At 36.7% G+C, this 18531-nt stretch overlaps 1 protein-coding gene across 2 annotated transcripts in view; it reads left to right on the top strand.

Annotated features, from left to right (window-relative positions):
- The window catches only part of CCDC171 (coiled-coil domain containing 171), a 186626-nt gene that overhangs the window by 70054 nt on the left and 98041 nt on the right, over positions 1-18531 (top strand). For both annotated transcript variants that reach the window (XM_032214660.1, XM_032214661.1), the window contains exons 12-15: positions 93-182; positions 595-795; positions 2591-2758; positions 7416-7604. In XM_032214660.1, coding sequence (XP_032070551.1) covers positions 93-182; positions 595-795; positions 2591-2758; positions 7416-7604 — 648 coding nt within the window. The remainder of the gene's footprint in view (positions 1-92; positions 183-594; positions 796-2590; positions 2759-7415; positions 7605-18531) is intronic.

Raw genomic sequence — 18531 nt, 5'->3', positions numbered from 1 at the left:
ATGAAATTTCAGTTTTACTCTGTAGGCAATTAAAATGAAATTTCATTTCTCTTGAATATGATGTATTGTTTACTACATTGTTTTTTTGCTAGCTAGAGAAAATGACAGCTCTTTCTGAGAAGATGGCAAAAGAACTTGAGGCTTCCCAATACCAGCTAAGATCTCAAAGTCAAGAACTTCAGGTATCTGTGTCTTTAACATATCTGTTAACTTAAAGTTAAATAAATGTATATTCTTCTAATAAGTTTTGTCTTGATTGTAGTTATAACCTTGAAAAGTTCTAATCAAAGGACTTGGTGGTGCAGCAGGATACCTTCAGAATATTTAAGTCTATTAACGTGTGGTGATGGTTTTGAAAAATGTCAGTGCAACAAGCCTAAAAGTAAAATAACACTTCCACAGAAGTCCCACAAGTGGGACTTGTTTAATTTAAATTTAAATTCTGTGGTTTGCTTTATTGTAATTAACCATTGGAGTAAACTGTCTTGTTTGTGCGACATCCAGACATGTATATTTGAAAAGAGTTATCAGATAAAGAAGGTTGTATTTTATTGCATGAAGCATTTATTTTTCCTTTTTTATATACTATTTTAGGTAAAACATGACAGTCTCATTGATAACAAGAAGGAGTTAAATAATCTGCAAACTAAGTGTGCAGACAGAGAATCCTTAATAGCTACATTAAAAATGGAACTACAAAATGTATTGAATTGCTTGGAGAAAGAGAAAGCGTGTTGTGCAGAATATAAAAATGAAATTCAGACACTCATGCAGGCTTATGAGAAAAATACAGAGGTACTACCAGAAACAAGATGTCTGTCAAAATATTATTTAATCTTTACCTTTCATATTTCTCTATATCAGATCATTTGTTTTGTACATAAAGATTTATGCCACTGCAATAAGAAATCTAAATGATTGCTTTCCAATGTTTTTGTGGACTTTTATTTCTGGCATTATGTTTTGATTTTATTTTTCCATTTAAAGGTAACCTGGCTTGTTTTTCCATTTTCCCGCCATTTTTAGCCTTTTGTTTCTGGTTTCTTTCTCATTATTGCCTTGAATATTTTAATCCATATGTAAACTACACAAAGTTTCTGGGAATCGGGTGGCATATAAATGTAATAAATTGTTATTGTTACTAGGATTTAAAAATATTAACTGCTCAACTTATCTGATTCTTTACATTTAAAGAATATCGTTGTTCTCTTGAGACAAAAATGTAAATATATGCCTAAGGAATTTTTGAAAGTTAATGTTTAGCTGAATGCAAATACACACTTTCCAAATATGTCTGCATTTGGAATAGATTAGCTGTTTAATCCCTTGGCACCAATCCCTATTAACTGTTTCAAATGGCAAGTCCAAGAGATGAGAAAAACCTGTATCATTTTACTCACCCATCAACAAAGTCAACTTAGCTTGCCTATTTTGGGGATAGCAACTGATTGTAGCATTGTGTATAGTAATTGTTTCATGAAGTGTTATTTTGAAACATGCTTTCCACCCTGATGTTTATCCTATTTTAAAAATACATCGTTTGCTTGTGTTTAGAGTTTCATTTTCTTTTGCGCTCACAGCTTTTCTGCGATAGGTATATTAAATGTATTCTCTCTCTCTTTTTTAAAAAAAATCGATTGTGCTGCATATTGAGCTCATTATTCTAACGAATCTAAGAAAGAATGCCAAGCGACTAAAAGGAAACATTATTTCCACCCTTCTTCCAGTCTGGGATTTAAATTGTGTCCATATGAATCAGCTGGAATTGTTCTGCTCATCAGATAGTGATTAAAGTAGAGGAAACTAGAAGCCTGACAATATTGTAAAGTCAGCATGTCTACAGTATTGTGGTTGGGTTTAACATGTGTGAATTGATTCTAGGCCTTTGGATTCCTTTTCCAGGCCAAATGGATGATTACTATGCTTGGTTTATCACAGCCCAAGCAAAAAGGACAGAATGGCGACATATTAAATTAACAAGGAGAAGTGAAAGACTGCATGGAAATGCTTTTGTTTCTATTTTCGCCATGTGTTGTTGGTGTTTTCTTCTGAGCGATTTAAACACCGAACTAGGGTTTGAAGAATCACAACTGTAATTCTGCTTTTAGTGCTTTTGTAAAGTTTATTTGGAAATGGCTTGGGTTGAACTGTATCTAAAGCACACTAAAAGCAGTGGAAATCTTTTCATTGAAGATAGTGGGGCTTCTCCCTGTACAAACTCTTAGTATGATCTTTTTTATTCATTAAAAAAATGCCCTCAGCATTTTATGAATAGATACAATAATAAAAGTACTACAAGGTCTGATTCTCTGTAATCTTTAGTAGGCTATGCATTCTAAACTTTACTAAACAAGGGGAAACCCCTCACTGTTTAAATAAAAGGTCTTCAGGTTGTGCCCTAGTGTAAATATAATAGGCTATTACCTATTTTGTGATTTTGATTGATTTCTTGAACTTAGATCATCATTTTGGAACACTCATTTATTTTTATTTATATTAAACTTTTCGATGTAGAAATATTTGCCATTAACTCTTTCTTCCTCTCCCCTTCTTTTCCTCCCCCCTGAAAAATATGAATTGCATTTTGCAGGAGAAGTTAACTTTCCTCCATACTTTGTACCAGCACTTGGTAGCAGGCTGTGTTCTTATAAAGAAATCAGAAGGCATCTTGGATAAATTCTCTTGGTCGGAGCTTTGCACCGTCTTGCAAGAAAATGTTGATACACTGATCTTAGACCTCAACAAGGCTAATGAGAAGGTACTGTCCTCAGGCACCAGACACCTCTATTAAATTCAGTGACATTTGTCCACATCACAATATCGTTAAAAAGGACTGACATTCATCTTATTTCAAAAAGAATTTGGGTGTTAATAATTCAGTACCGTTAATTATGGCTTGTCTACAGCTCAGTTTGATGCCATTGCTGTGGGCATGTAAATGTGACTGAAGTCTGTATGAAATCTCTAAGCTCCAGCTTCTGTTCAGGACTTGCTAATACTATTAGCCAGTGTTAGCCACAGGGACCTAATTAAAAGAAAATAAATTAATCTTACTGATGAAGCTATTCAAAGGACTGAGTCATTTACACTAATAAACCAACTCTTTATCTCAGCATAAAACAGAAACAAAACGCACTTGTTCGAGGAACATCCTCTTTAAAATATTTGCTGTTGGGTTGGAGGAATTATTTGAGGAAGGAAAAAAATGTTTCCATGAAATGCCAGATGCTCTTTGATCCTTTTGGATTTGTAAACATATATCGAAATTGCAAATCTATACATCATAAGTTTAAAAAAGATAATGTTTAAGAAAGCTTAACAATGAAGTTCAAGGATATGTTGACATGAGTTGACATTAGCTGAAGATTAGTAAAACAAGGTCAGACTTTTTTTTTAAAAAAGAAACATTTTTGCTATGTACAAATAGTTGTACCACCTATCTTTTAACATTTCCATTCCTCCGCATTCCTGACTTGTTCACTATTGCCATAGTTTTCTGTGATCTAGGAGAATTATAGAGTTTGGTCCTCACTTAGGTTAGGCTCCCCAAGGGTAGGAAGAAAAGCATTTCATATGAGCCGAGCCATTCATCTCACATTCAGGTTTAAGGCAAGCCATAGGAAATGAAGTATAACTCTAAGGAACTTTATTTTTAAAGTTTAAGAACCAGTTGATGCAAAATGATAACAGAGAGTGCAATCAGAAATTCAACTAATGTCTTAACCTAGAAGAAACCTGCTGATATGAGCTTCTGGGCAAATGTCCCAGATGGAGTAGAACGTGCTTCTAGGAGTTGTCAGGAGGGCTTAACTAGATTTGTATTATTGGCTAACTTTGAGCAAGTATAGTTTTAGTCTGCTTTTTAGTCCTGTTAGATGAATAAAGTTCAATTCAGTTTTTAACAATTGAAGAAATAAAATTGGAGGCATAAAGGAAAAATGAAATCAAGGGCTTATAAAAAGTGTGGCAAAATAATATGGTATTGGTTGCCTCCTTAAAAGGTCTATTCAAAAGGTCTTTGTTTCGAAGGCCTCTGTATTATCCAATATGAAAATTATTTTTGATACCCGTTAAAAATGGACATTAGCACATTTAATCATTAGCACCATTTTGTATGAAAAGTTTCTTCTGTTCCCACTACAAACTATTTGTATGGTTTAGCTGACTGCCAGTCTTTTCCCCATGAAAACTCTGTGTGGTTGCTGCAGCTACAGCATCTAATGTTATTATCTATAAAAAATGTGATATGTAAGACAAACAACAACCCAACCACAACCTTCATCATTTGGACTGCTTTCCTATACAAATGTATTACCCATGGAGTAACATCATATCCTTCGTTAGTTTCTGTTGTATATACAATACTATATAATAGCAGAGTTGGAAGGGACCTTGGAGGTCTTCTAGTCCAATCCCCTGCCTAGGCAGGAACCCTATACCGTTTCAGACAAATGGCTATCCAACATCTTCTTAAGGACTTCCAGTGTTGGGGCATTCACAACTTCTGGAGGCAAGCTGTTCCACTGATTAATTGTTCTAACTGTCAGGAAATTTCTCCTCAGTTCTAAGTTGCTTCTCTCCTTGATTAGTTTCCCCCATTGCTTCTTGTTCTACCCTCAGGTGCCTTGCAGAATAGTTTGACTCCCACTTCTTTGTGGCAACCCCTGAGATATTGGAACACTGCTATCATGTCTCCCCTAGTCCTTCTTTTCATTAAACTAAATACCCAGTTCTTGCAACCGTTCTTCATATGTTTTAGTCTCCAGTCCTCTAATCATCTTTGTTGCTCTTCTCTGTACTCTTTCTAGAGTCTCCGCATCTTTTCTACATCGTGGTGACCAAACTGAATGCAGTATTCCAAGTGTGGCCTTACCAAGGGATTATAAAGTGGTATTAACACTTCACGTGATCTTGATTCTATCCTTCTGTTTATGTAGCCTAGAACTGTGTTGGCTTTTTTGGCAGCTGCTGCACGCTGCTGGCTCATATTTAAATGGTTGTCCATTAGGACTCCAAGATCCCTCTCACAGTTACTTGTTATTGAGCAAAGTACCACCTATATTGTACCTGTGCATTTCATTTTTGTTGCCTAAATATAGAGCCTTACTCTTTTCACCATTGAATTAGATAATGCCCAATGTTCAAGTTTGTCAAGATCCTTCTGTATCTTAAGCCTATCTTCTGGAGTGTTGGCTATTCCTGTCATCTTAGTGTAATCTGCAAATTTGATGAGTTCCTCATTTATTCCCTCATCCAAATCATTGATGAAGATGTTGAAGAGTACTGGGCCTAAAATAGCCTTGGAGTACTCCACTGCATACTTCTCTCCATGTAGATGCAGTTCCATTGAGGACTATATGTTGAGTGCGTTTGGTCAGCCAGTTACGAATCCATCTGGTAGTGATGCTGTCTAACCCATATTCTTCTACTTTATCTAGTAATAGGTTATGGTCTACCTTATCAAATGCTTTACTGAAGTCCAAGTAAACTATATTGACGGCATTCCTCTGGTCCACTAATTTTGTCACTTTGTCAAAGAATGCAATAAGATTAGTCTGGCATGATCTGTTTTTGACAAACCCATGTTGGCTTTTGGCTATTACTTTGTTTACTTCTAGGTGTTCGCTAATTCATTGCTTGATTATCTTTTCCAGAATCTTTCCTGGTATTGAGGTCAGGCTGATAGGTCTATAGTTTCCTGGATCTATTTTTTCCCCTTTTTTGAAGATGGGAACCACATCAGTTCTTTTCCAGTCCTCTGGCAGTTGCCCGGTGCTCCAGGATCTCTGAAAGATATAGTTCAGTGATTCTGAGATCTCGCCTGCTAGTTTTTTCAGAACCCTGGGGTGTAATCCATCCAGTCCTGGTGATTGAACTGGTCTAGGGTAGACAGGTGCTCACTTGCCATTGTCTTCCCTATTTCAACTTGTGTTCCTAATCTGATTTTTGTGGTGTTGTTTTTGATAGGTTGGACTGTTTTATCCCTTTGTGTAAAGACAGATGCAAAACACGAGTTAAATAGTTCTGCTTTCTCTCTGCTGCTTGTCACCTTCTTGCCACTTTCTCCCAGCAATGGACCAAATGTTTCCTTAACTTTTTTCTTGTTTTTAACATGTTGGAGGAAGCTTTTTTGTTATTTTTTTTACTTTTGTGGCAAGCCTTTCTTCATTGTGAGACTTAGCTTTCCTCACTTCATCTTTACAGGCTTGGGCTATTTGCTGATATTCTGCCTTAGTTATGTCCCCCTCTTTCCACTTTTTATACTTATCTATTTTTTGTCATTTAATTTGCCAGAGAGTTCTTTATGCAGCCATGCTGGTTTCTTTTGGGAGCTGTTATTTTTCTTTTTCATTGGTATTGTGCTAGACTGGGCTTTTGTAATCTCATTTTCCAAAATATCCCAAGCTTCTTGAGTTGTTTTCCCCTTGAGGATTCTCATCCATGGAATTCTTCCCAAGCTCTAAGTTTATTGAAATTAGCTCTCTTAAAGTCTAAGACTCTTTGTTCTACTACTTGTGTTTGCATAATGTTGAATTCCAACATTGCATGGCCACTTGCCCCCAGGGTTCCTGTGGCTTCAACACCTTCTATCATTTCCTCTCTCTGTTAGTGAGAATTAAGTCCAATATGGCTGATCCCCTTGTTCCCTTCTTTACTTTTTGGGAAACAAAGTTGTCTGCTAGGTTTGTTAGGAACCTGTTGGATATAAAAGACTTACATATTGTGTTTCCCTGAAAATAAGACAGAGTCAGAGTCTTATTTTCTTATGACCCCCTGAAATAAGTGTGTGGCCTTATTTTCGGGGAGGTCTTATTATTTTTGAGGCGCAGGAAGCGGCGAGCATCGTCATCTCATGACTGCTGCTGTGTTGCAACATTTTTGGGGAGGGCTTATTTTTTTGGGAGTGCTTATTTTAGCACATGCGCTCAAAAGCCTGATTGGGCTTATTATCCAGGAAGCTCTTATTTTGAGGGAAACAGGGTGTTATTAATTTAGGAGGGGAGTGTTTCAGCATGAGGCCAACTCTTTGAAAACTGCAGTAGCAGATACAAACAACAAAACCAACAACTTGCCCAGAAATAGATCAAGAATTGCATACTGTATTGCGAAAATCCAATCACTGTGCTCTCTTTCAGATTCATGTTGCATTAAAAATTGGTAGACTGGTACAGAAATTTGGTCCTAAAACTTTCAGCATTAGAAAGGGTAGTCAAGTATAGATAGTAAAAGATCCAGTCACAGGTGACCAGCTGAGGAAATTTGACTGGAAGGTTTCCATTGCTGAGAAATGGTACTTAATTCCTTGTGGGTTATGGGATTAATTATAGCACCCTAAATGTATTATTAATGTCTGTTTTAAAATAGAACTTTGTTTGAGAAGATTGAAGGACTTTTTTTTAATGCCAATCACGTAGGTATCACACCTTGAATATGTTTGTAAGAATAAGTCAGATACAATGAAGGAGATTCAACAGACCCAAGAAGAGACTTTGAAGAAATTTGTAGAACAGATGAAAGCTCAAGAAAGCTGTTGGTTAAAGCAGAAGAAAGACTTGGAACAGCAATATTCTGGACTCCTTGAGGAAGTTCACACCAGAGCCCAGGTACAATATTTCTGTCAGGAAACTATTAACTTTTAAATTCATTCTTTAAATATTTAGGATATTATTTTGGCAGTTTTGTTCCAATGCATTTTAAAACTGCTTGGGAATTTTACTACGCTTTGAGAGGTGGGTGTTTTTTTGGATTTATGAGAAGGCACTCCAGAACCTACACAGTCTTGGAATCCTGCAGTTGTATTTCTCATTTAGTTACCATGCAAAAGTAACCTACAGAGTAAAAGCATTGCTTCTTTGTGTTATTACGACGAGTACCAGATGCTTGCCCCCCATGATAACTATTTTTCTATGGCTTCTAGCAGTAGTTTCTGAAATTTACTTTAAGGTGAACTGTGTCTCAAGCATAAGCTTGTAGGCAAGTTGCTAACAGTAATAAAAAAGATATTGAAAGGCAAATCTTCCAGATTAGACAGGAAAATAAATTAAACTGGTATATCTCAGGGAAATGGATGCTGTCCCAGATAATTTCTACTTCACTTATTTTTCTGAACTTCACAAATGCTAAAGACCATTACCTTTTTTGTGGATATTGTAGAAGTCTACAACAAGTATTCCTTTGGAAAGGTCATTATTGTTTCAGTTAGTTTAAGACATTGAAAAAAATGGATTACTAAACCAGTTTATTATGTAAGACAACACACACCATGGATCAGAAAGGATAGATGTTTCTTTTACTCTCCTAATATCACCATGGGCAAGTGCTCACTTCCAATGGACTCCCTTATGTTCTCCCCTTGGCCGTTTGGTCAGTGTCCAATAGTATTCAAATTCATTGTTTTGGTAACAGTTCTGGATTTGGCACCTCTTTAGTGGATGTTTGCATTCCGTTCTCACGGTTGTGTCCCAGATCTCTCAACCATTGTCTCTGATTGGCACTTCTATTTCCTGTCATTATCTTTCCCTGTGTTCTTTTGTCTCCCCCCTTTATGTCAAGATGCCATTAATGCGAAGTGAACCTGAAGTAGTATGATGGCAGATCTGACACATAGGCACAGAGTTACTTGGGGTTGCAAGTGGATGAACTAAATTATGGTACGGATGCATGATTGGAAGTCTTGAAAGACCAGGTTGGGGATAGAGTGTAACGGAGAAAATCTATTTGGTTGCTAAGAGTCGACACCCACTTGCTGGCATATAATCAATAAATCAATAGTTGGGCGTAGAAGAGGGAATGAAAATGATAAAGATGAGTATTAAAAGAAGAACATTCCCATCTGTAATTTTGCCTTTCTCCATTCTTCTCTCTATTCTCTCTCCAAATAATGGTTACCTGTATGAGAATAGATGAACTGTGTTTTCAAGTGCCACAATCCTCTGCATTGTTGCAACTGCAAACCCCTCCCATCCTTCTAGGGGACCCCTCCCCCCCTTGTTATTATTTACATTATATTTATGATCTAAATCAATTCTACTTCTATTTTCTTTTAATTTCCCCTTTTATCAGTCTCTTCTTTTTAAAATATATTTTTGTTGAACATTTTAATTACACTATTAAAAGCAAACGCAAACTAAATTCAAAATGAGGAGAGAGAGAAAGCTAAAACTTATATATACAGTATATAAGTTATTTCTGATCTTCATCACAATAAGTATAAATAAACTTAATAGCTCTTTTCCCCCTATAAGGTTATAAACAAATATTTCTTCTTCCCATGCCCCATCCCTTATCTACAGTATATGCAGATCCATCAATTTATCAGTCCTGATGTCATAAAAAAAAGTCTGAAAAGGTTTACCAGAGCTTTGTTGAAACATGCCTTATTTTAATCTTGGTCAAACAAACCAATTCTATATTTTTCACTTTTACTTTTAACAATTCATTTAGGTGTTGCATTGGAGTTAGTGTTTAATTTTTTGATTCTTTATCATTTTTGTGCCAAAAACTAACATAGCTATACCTCTAGAAATTCAACAGAGTGGCAGATTATTTGAGAGAGAGAGATGTTTAACAAATGCCCTTCTCTCTATTTAGCTAAGAATTTTCTAAATTACGTTAGCTTGTTTAGAATTCAATGCTAGAATCTTTTTTGGGGCTACGGGGTGAATGATATCAGGAAAAGGACAAAAGTAAAGCTGATATGTTAATACAAGTCAAATGATCATGGTGGGGCACCATGGCTACAAATTTTTGATACCTATCATTGGTTTTTAATCTAAAGGAATAAAATAATAATAATGGACTGTTATTTTCAGAAATGGTTTTCAAAAAGTGGTTTGAATCTATCCCAAGTACAGCATCTTCCTGCTATTCATGGAAGCAATTTAGCATTTTAAAGGCTTTCTTGTTAACCTGAAAGTGAATTTTGATTGCTTTAAGAATCACATTGAGTTGTCTCCTTAAGGCAACACCTCTTTTCTAAGGCTTACATGGAAATCTAGGGATCCTGGTAGTAGAAATGTACTTTTTTCTGAATAATACTGATCTTGTGCTGATTCCAAAACCACTACTTCTGAATAATTGTTGAGTAATCACAGCCCCACTGATAACTAATATATCTAAAGCTACCCAAGGAATTATGGTGAGTATTTAATCTATACAAGGAATAATTTCATTATTAAGAAAACTAATATTTTTGCATCAAGAGACAGGGACAAAGATAGAAATGTATCTATAAACAACTGAAAGCAAATAAGTCCTTTAAGGAATGTAAATACCAAAACTTCACCAACCAGAAAGAAAAAAAAAGAGTCTATAAGAAGGAAAATTACCTCCTTTGAAGTATTGACTTGCTCTTTTAAGGAGCAGTGCTGATATCAGAACAGGTGAATTAGCTGAAGGCCGGACTATTCAATATTATCAAGAAGAGAGTTGTAAGAGGGAAAAATAAAATATAGTTGGAATAAAGAGAAGCCTTTTGAAGTTCAAATATCATTAATTCACAGTTTGTAGTCCTGCGCTCTAGCTATTGATATAGACCCAGCAAGAAACAGGATAAAAATTAGAGTTGTACATTCAAGGGGAGTGACTGATCTCTCCCTCTCCCTTTCCCTCCCTCTCTTCCTCCCTCCCTCCCTCCCTCCCTCTCTCTCTCTCTCTCCCTCTCTCTCTCTCTAGAATTCTTGAAGTGCATTCTAATGTAGTAAGCTATTTCTCAGGGTTTCTCCAGTCCAGAAAATCTTTTAAGGCACACACTTTGCTGTTCTTTTCAAGGAATTGTGCTTTCAAGTTTCAATAGAAACATTTGGTATAGCATAGTGCTGAGACAAATGTCAGAAATTTATTTATTTATTCATTCATTCATTTGTTTATTTATCCATCCATCCCTCCTATAACAAAGTTAGATTAGCAAGAAGAATACAGAGTAAGTACAAAGTAGTTGCTTGGATTTGACAATTGGTAGTCCATTCAGTTCATGCTTGCATGCTAACCAGAGTGCATCACATGGGGTGGACTAGTTGCACACTCAGAAAATTTCAACAATGTTCTACAGCATCATTCAGGGCTTCTCCCTCCACCAATGTTGCTTTGTGCTCAAGCATCACATTGGGGAAAGTCCAGTACCAGCTGGGTTCACACTACTATACAAAATGGCATTATTTCCCCCCTGAAGTGGTACCTATTTATCTACTTGCATGTAGCATGCTTTTGAACTGCTAAGTAGGCAGATGGTGATATGTGCTCACTCCATCATGCAACGCTAGGGCTTGAACTGCCAGAGTACAGACTTTCTCTAACTTCATTAAGCCATTAAGACACCAGGCTGTTCCTAAAAGGAAATAAAAGATTGATAAGTGCAATCAAATCAACCAGGTTACTTTTAGGTGTAATTTGTAGAACAAATCATGAATTATTGGCATCAAGTAAACAGGTTAAACCTAGACAATTAAATCATGGGAAATTTAAAACAATGGAAAGGGAGAAGAGTTATTGTAATACTATATGACATGGACATAGGAAAAAAAAATCCCAAAATTCCAGAGATGAAAAGATCCACACGTCTTTCAGGATCAGTTGTTGTGTTAGCTAGAGAAAAACTGGATGAAAGCCTTGGGCAACAAGATGGATGTAGCTGACTCAATGCAGAATTTCACTGTCAAGCAAGAAAAGACAAGAAAAAATATTCAATCATAAGGAGGAATATTGCGAGAAAAGAAAAATGAGACTCTTTTAGAGAAGATCAGATAAAATCACAGGCAAATTTACAGCTATGACGGTAATACTTAATAGTAAAAGAGACCTGATAGAAGAAATGAGATTAAAAGAAGATGGAAAGATTGTCCTAAATCCTTTACAGGTGGGATTATAGAGTGCCAAAACATCTGTAGAGATAATATATTCAAGTACCAACCTGTCTAGAAAATAAGATACTACAGGTTAGTAGATCACCAGCCACAGATGACATTGGAATGAGACAACTCGCTGCCGCCATCTCACCACCCCCAGCTTGCCACTGCTAACTCCATACGGTGAACTCACCACAGGGACAACTCACCATGGGCAGCCGGAGGGAGAAACTTTATGGTGGCGAGTTGGAAGAAGTGAGCTAGATCCAGTTGATATAGCCACTAAACTTTTAAAACTGCAGGGAAAGAGGTTTTGTTTTTTAAGTTTTAATAGCTGTACATCAGAAATATGGATGAGGGACATGCAGTTGAGACATTGGAAGACAGCATCTGCTATTTTGTTTTTGTCAGTGTCAGAACATTGTACTACAATCTCCGCCTCTTTGTTGTAGGGCATGCATAGGGCAGAGCTTGTGTAGCAATGCTGCAATATTGTTTTTTGTTTTTGTTTTGTTATCATTCTGTCCTCTGTTGTCCTTAGCCTTGTGGAGATCTCTGTTGGAAAATAGAGGCATAGATACTCGAACTAAAAAATAAAGGATAATGTAAGAGGGTGTGCAAATTTGTGAATCCCTATTAATTTCTTATGCAAACAATATTTGGGTTGAGATCTTCACCAATGAATGTCACCATTTAAGCAGAGAGACATGCCAAATGAGGAAGCTGCTTTCGGAAAAAAAGAAGGCCAGGAAATCAGATAGCTAACATTAGATGAAAATGGATAAGGCAGGAAAAATATAAAGAAACTTATCTTCATTCACCATAGCAACTTCTCCAGTAGAGAAAATAATGCAGTAATGTGGAACATATAATCTTAAGGACAAGAGTTATGACAGAACATGCCATTGTTCTTTTGAGGAATCTTTAGAATAAACAAGAAAGTACTGTAGTATTTGGAGAAAAAGACTGGTTCAGGCAAGAAAATGAGAAAAAAATGCCTGTTGCATCCACATTTTTTTAATTTACACAATAAAAATGATTATTAGAATTGTGATAGCTGAAATCAAAATTGGAGGCTAAAACACTAATAGTTGGGATAATGTAGATGACATTACTTTGTTAACTCAAAGTAAAGCAGATTTAGAAGAGCCATTTATGAAACTAAAAAGTGAGAATCTGAATTAATGTTAACTATTAAGATGTTAATTAGGGTGATCTCAACCAGCATGCTCAATGAACTGATGAAGTGATAAAGTGAAGATGGTAGAGTTTTGTTTATTGGGTCCAAGAACAAAGATGGGCAGTATGATGGAGGAGTTAATAAGAGGTTAACTTCAGAGAAGTCAATGACAAACTTAAGAAGTCAAACCAAACCGTTATAGAAGTAAACATGACAGACTCAATAATTGATAATACTGGAAAAAGAAGATTGGCAAATTGAACAGAAGAAAAGAGAACAGAAGAGAAAAATAATGGCTAAAGTAGATGAAGAGAATCTAAATGAATGCCCTTTGAAAGAACTACAAGAGGAATGTTTGTCAACCACAGTAATTTTAATATGTGTGTCACCTAACTAGCTAAACGTGGAGCAGAAAATAGTTACAAAAGTACTGATCAGAAAAACATTCATCTCGTCTGCTTGTATGAATATTGTGCCTTCTTTCTTTTAAGTACAGTATCAGATTTTGTGCCTGTCCCGGAGTTTATACAGTATTCACTCCTAATGTCTGGGCTTTGAAATGGAACTTAGGGAAAGGCATGTAACGTAATGCATTTATAGACTCCTAAGGATAAATGAGAATAAATTAATGTAAAATTAGATCTTGTATTTCTGTTTAATAGAAACGTTAATATCCATTCTGTTTCCGCTTTATATATTCATTACATGTGTGTACAAATACAGTGATTGAGGATTATCCTCATCATTGTCACTGCTTCTTTATTTGTTTTATTATGTATACAACCCAATCATATTTCACACATTTTTGCAAAGTGGTTAACTGACGGCTTCCTCCCATCTCCTTTATTCCTTTTCTTTTTATAAAGGATACTTCTTTTTCTTACAAAAACCACAGTAATGCTCCAACAAGCTTTCCTGATTGGAACATTTTCTAGTACAATTATGGACAGTTGCAGTCAAAATTACATTTTATGCTCCATACTATTGTGCTCTATTTTGTATTTGTTTTCTTCCTCTTCTTGTTTAAATGCAGCTATTCTTGCTCAGGAATTAAAAGCAATTAAAAAAATGCAATAAATATGAAATATGAACTAAAATATTTTTAAGGCTTTGATGAAGGGAAACCAGGTGGTCTTTAAGAGGCACTATAGGTGTTTCCCCGCCCCCCTCCCGCAGACAGCTCTTAGTTTTGAAGAATAGGGCTTTTCAAGATTAACCATCTTGAAAGAGATGAGTGATACAGAAACGAATACAGAGATGTGATGTTAAGAATCACACGTGGCTTGCAAAATCTTTCCAAAAAGCTCACTCTGAATTGTAGTATTGAATATAACAGAAGATGGAAATTATTGCTATGGGAAGTCATTAGTAAACGTCATCATTATGTAAATCCAGTTTCTGTTTTATGTTTGGCTTGCATGTCTTCTGTTTGAATATTTAACTACTATACTATAAAATCCCAGTCTGTATTTATTCTTTCAAACAGAAAAAGAAAAGTTTTGATGACGGAGAGTGCTTGAATCTTGCAGGACTTCATCTGTTTCTTCTATAACAAGAGACACAGGAAAAGCCGAAAGTATCTCTATTTTACTTTAAATGACAAGCACTCTATGTAACAAAGGGAGAAATAATCAAGAGGTTTACACCTCTTGCTGGTCCAAATTTCATTCTTTATGGTTTATTAAAAAAAGAAAGAAAACCACTCATGCATACACTCAACTGGTTGGTTCATCAGCCAACTAACTGGTATTTAATAAATGATGAAAGTTTGTTTTCTATAGGTCCTGTTTATAGCAAGCTGTAGGTGATAATAGAAAGATTGGGATACTGATTTTGTTTATTGCAGATTCAAATCCCAGTTATAACAATGACTGAACAGTCATGTGATTTCAAAGTACAAGGGATTGCGACAATAAGGAGGAAATTTTTTATAGATAGTCCTTGACATGACCACAATTGGGACAGGGATGGGACCCAATTTTATGATAATTTTATGGCGGTCATTAACTGAATCCTGAGGGTGTTAAGCGAATCTAGTTTTTCCAATAGGTATTTTTTGCTGAAAATCAGCAAAAAAAAAAGAGTCTCAAATCACAACCATGTGACCTTAGAATGCAGGGACAGTCATCAATATGAGCTGGTTGCCAAGCACCCCAATTACAATCATGCGATTGCGGGTGTGGGTGTGACACCATAAGTGCGAGTACAAGTCAGAAGTCCCTTTTTCCGAAGCCAACCTAACTTAGAATTGTTGTTAAATGAGCAGTTGTAATTTGAGGTCTCAACATTTTAAATTGTGAAGAAGGGTAACGTAAAGCAGTCATCATATCCAGCTCTAGTTGTGTTGCCTTTCAGCCAAAATAGCTTTTGGATGCTTTATGTTAGTGACACAATTGCCATATTTTATTTTTTGGTTTGGCTAGTGTCATCGTGAAAATAATTTTCTGCTGGGAGCTGCTGCAGAGTCAGCATAGTTCTTGGATTTCACTTATACTATTTGTACAATCTTAAGGCTTCTTCTGACTTTTCCCACACAATAGCTCATATCTGCCCAGTTTTTCTTTTGTCCTCATGGCAAATATTGTTGATTTAAATGGAGGGAGGTTTTGGCTGACTTTTATACCTCCACGCTCTATTTCATAACCATTTTTATGTTGATTTTTTTTAAGCTTTAAAATCTGATAAAACCTGAGAAATGGCATGTTCCGGCTCCCATCTATAAATTAGTGACACTTTGGGGGGAACTAAACGTAGACATCGTTCCTGCCCTCTTGACTAGCATTCCTCCAGAGCAATAGTTCTTAAACTGAGGTAATCTGGGCATATCCTGGGGTTAATATGGATCCATTTGTTTGCTTGAGAGTCAAGGATGCAGTTTGGGAACTGCCACTGCCAAGATCCTTATATAAAGCAACATAGTTTAGGATTTTTTTTTGAAAGGGTGTGTGTGTGTAATGGCATTAATCAAGACTAGGAAAAAGGGTCACTGAGTCCAATAGTTTAAGAACCACTTCTCAAGAGGTTTGAGCAGTCCTGGGTCTGCTTTCTTTCAAGCCAACTCTGAAAACGTAGCTGTTTCCCCAGGCCTTGAGCCAAGATGGGATGTGTCTCCACCAAGGGATTGAGTTTGCATGCAGGGTTAGCTTTATGGCTATTCCTCTTGTTATGACCATCTTTTTTGGAGGGCTGGTCCTGAATGTGATTGTTTTTTTTTAAACTTTGTACAGCACCCATGATCAGTGAGATTTGGACGGCCCTAGAAATCTCAGTTAGACATTTTTAAAACTATAACAACTAGGCAATGTCTCTTAGTCGCTCAAGCTCATGCCCCTCCATTCCGTAGCAAATTTCCATCCGTGGTCATCATTTTTGGTGGGAAATCAAAGTACCTGTGGATTTCAGAAAAGCAAAAGCAATTTAAACAGCTTGTAAACTTCCTTAAACTATCCAGACCAAGATTAAAAATAATGAGAGAAAGACCCTTACTTAGCCTTGTAGACAACACAGGATCTCCTGAATGTACATTCAGCTGCTGAATATAACAGGAAAAGGGCGAGGGGGGGGGGACCCTTGATCCCTAAGTAAATAATTAATATTCTACACCATCTTTTCCTTTGAATTTATTCAGGCAGACTGGCAGTATCTTATAACATTTCTAGGGAATTTAAAGGGCTTCCAAAGGAAGTTCCTATAGGAGATGACCAGGCTGAGACAGAGGGAGGGGTTGAATGTGCCATAAGTCTGCGTACCCACAAGACATCTAAATCCAACCCAACTTCAATGCCTCTCTTATCTCCCACACATTTCTTTTAACGGTCAGTTGGCCAGATTCTTGTAGAAATCTTAAACTTGTAATAAATCTTTATACTCATTCGGACTGCTTCAGTCTCCTGACTTCCCTGGCGCATGTCATTAATCTGACCAACTCAGAGTCAAGGGAAATGTGGGGGAGATAAGACAGGTATTTAACTTGGGACTTAGATCTCTTACACATGTAGGGACTCATGATTTACAATGCAATCGACTTTTTTGGTTCAGCCTGGTCATCGCCTACAGTTCCACAGTGGTAATCATAGTGAGGACCATGGAATGTATAAAGTTACAACCAATTCAGATTTAATCTGGATCTTGAAAAACATTTCTTTGAGCAATCCTGGATTCTGACCTACAAGTTCCAGTTGCCATCATCTCCCACCTCTTTATTCATGAACTAAGAAGGTGATTTGGAGCATTAGTAGGGCTGTAGCTTAGAGGGACACGGTGGCTCAATAGCTAAGATACTGAGCTTGTAGATCAGAAAGGTCGGCATTTCGGCAGTTCGAATCCCTAGTGCCGCATAACAGAGTGAGCTCCTGTTACTTGTCCCAACTTCTGCCAACCTAGCAGTTCAAAAACATGTAAAAATGCAGGTAGAAAAAATAGGAACCACCTTTGGTGAGAAGGTAACAGCGTTCCATGCACCTTCAGCATTTAGTCATGCCGGCCATACAACCACGGAGAGGTCTTCGGACAATGCTAGCTCTTCGGCTTTGAAATGGAGATGAGTACCGTCCCCTAGAGTCAAGATCGACTAGCATATATGTGCGAGGGGAACCTTTACCTTTACCTTTGAACAAAGTCATCATTTGATATTCTTATACTGATATCTCTGTAAAATTCGTTCTCTCATGTTGTGCGTTGTAAGAAATATTAAGTCTTTATGCTGTAGTTAATGTCCTTTAAGGCTTGAGGTTTTTCTTCACATTCATTTTTCTGCTTGTTGGAGTAGCAGGTTTTATAGTTGTGAAAAGTAAAGCGATGTATGATTGATAAAATAAAACAAAGAAGATTCTCTTGAAAATAAAATTCTTCCTGAGATATAATTAATCTGTGAATATATAAGTAGGGGGTTGATTACAAAGTAATTAAAAGATCACCTTTACTTTCCTCTTTCCAGCTGCTACCTATCTATTTCTGTCTCTGCAGGTTTTCCCTAGTTCACTATTCTCTTTTGCTAAACTAACTTATCCCAACCATGTGTCATCTTTGCAAAGCAGGATAATTTTTCTTCTGAATCATAGATCTTGCTTGTTTTCTTCTGTATAGATAACATGATTAAGATGTGCTGTACTCTTGGATTTACTAGTCATTAAGTTAAGCAGGAAAGAATAATGGACACTTTCTTGTAATGTGCCAGGTCGCAGCTTTAACTAGCAAATAGTGAATAGCTAGGTCAGCTTCAGCATATTATTTCAGACTGATTCAGACTGAGCAGCTGATTGGCGGGTGGATCGGCCTGCCGGAATACCCTTCAATCAGCTGTTCCAGGCTGCAGAGATTGCCACAGACCATCGCCTCCTCCGTGCTTCATGATTTTGGCTACATTTGGTGTATAAGACACACCCAAATTCTCACCCTCTTTTAGGGAGGAAAAAGTGCATCTTATACTCTGAAAAATATGGTATCTACCCACCCACATCTCTGCCCCTTAGCCACCATGCTCTGTCCTGCAATTGCTATAACTAAAAG

This window comes from Thamnophis elegans, chromosome 3, assembly GCF_009769535.1.
Source record: "Thamnophis elegans isolate rThaEle1 chromosome 3, rThaEle1.pri, whole genome shotgun sequence".
Classification (NCBI taxonomy): Eukaryota; Metazoa; Chordata; class Lepidosauria; order Squamata; family Colubridae; genus Thamnophis; species Thamnophis elegans.
The sequence above is the reverse complement of the archived record's forward strand: the minus strand, read 5'-3'. Positions and strand labels throughout refer to the sequence as shown.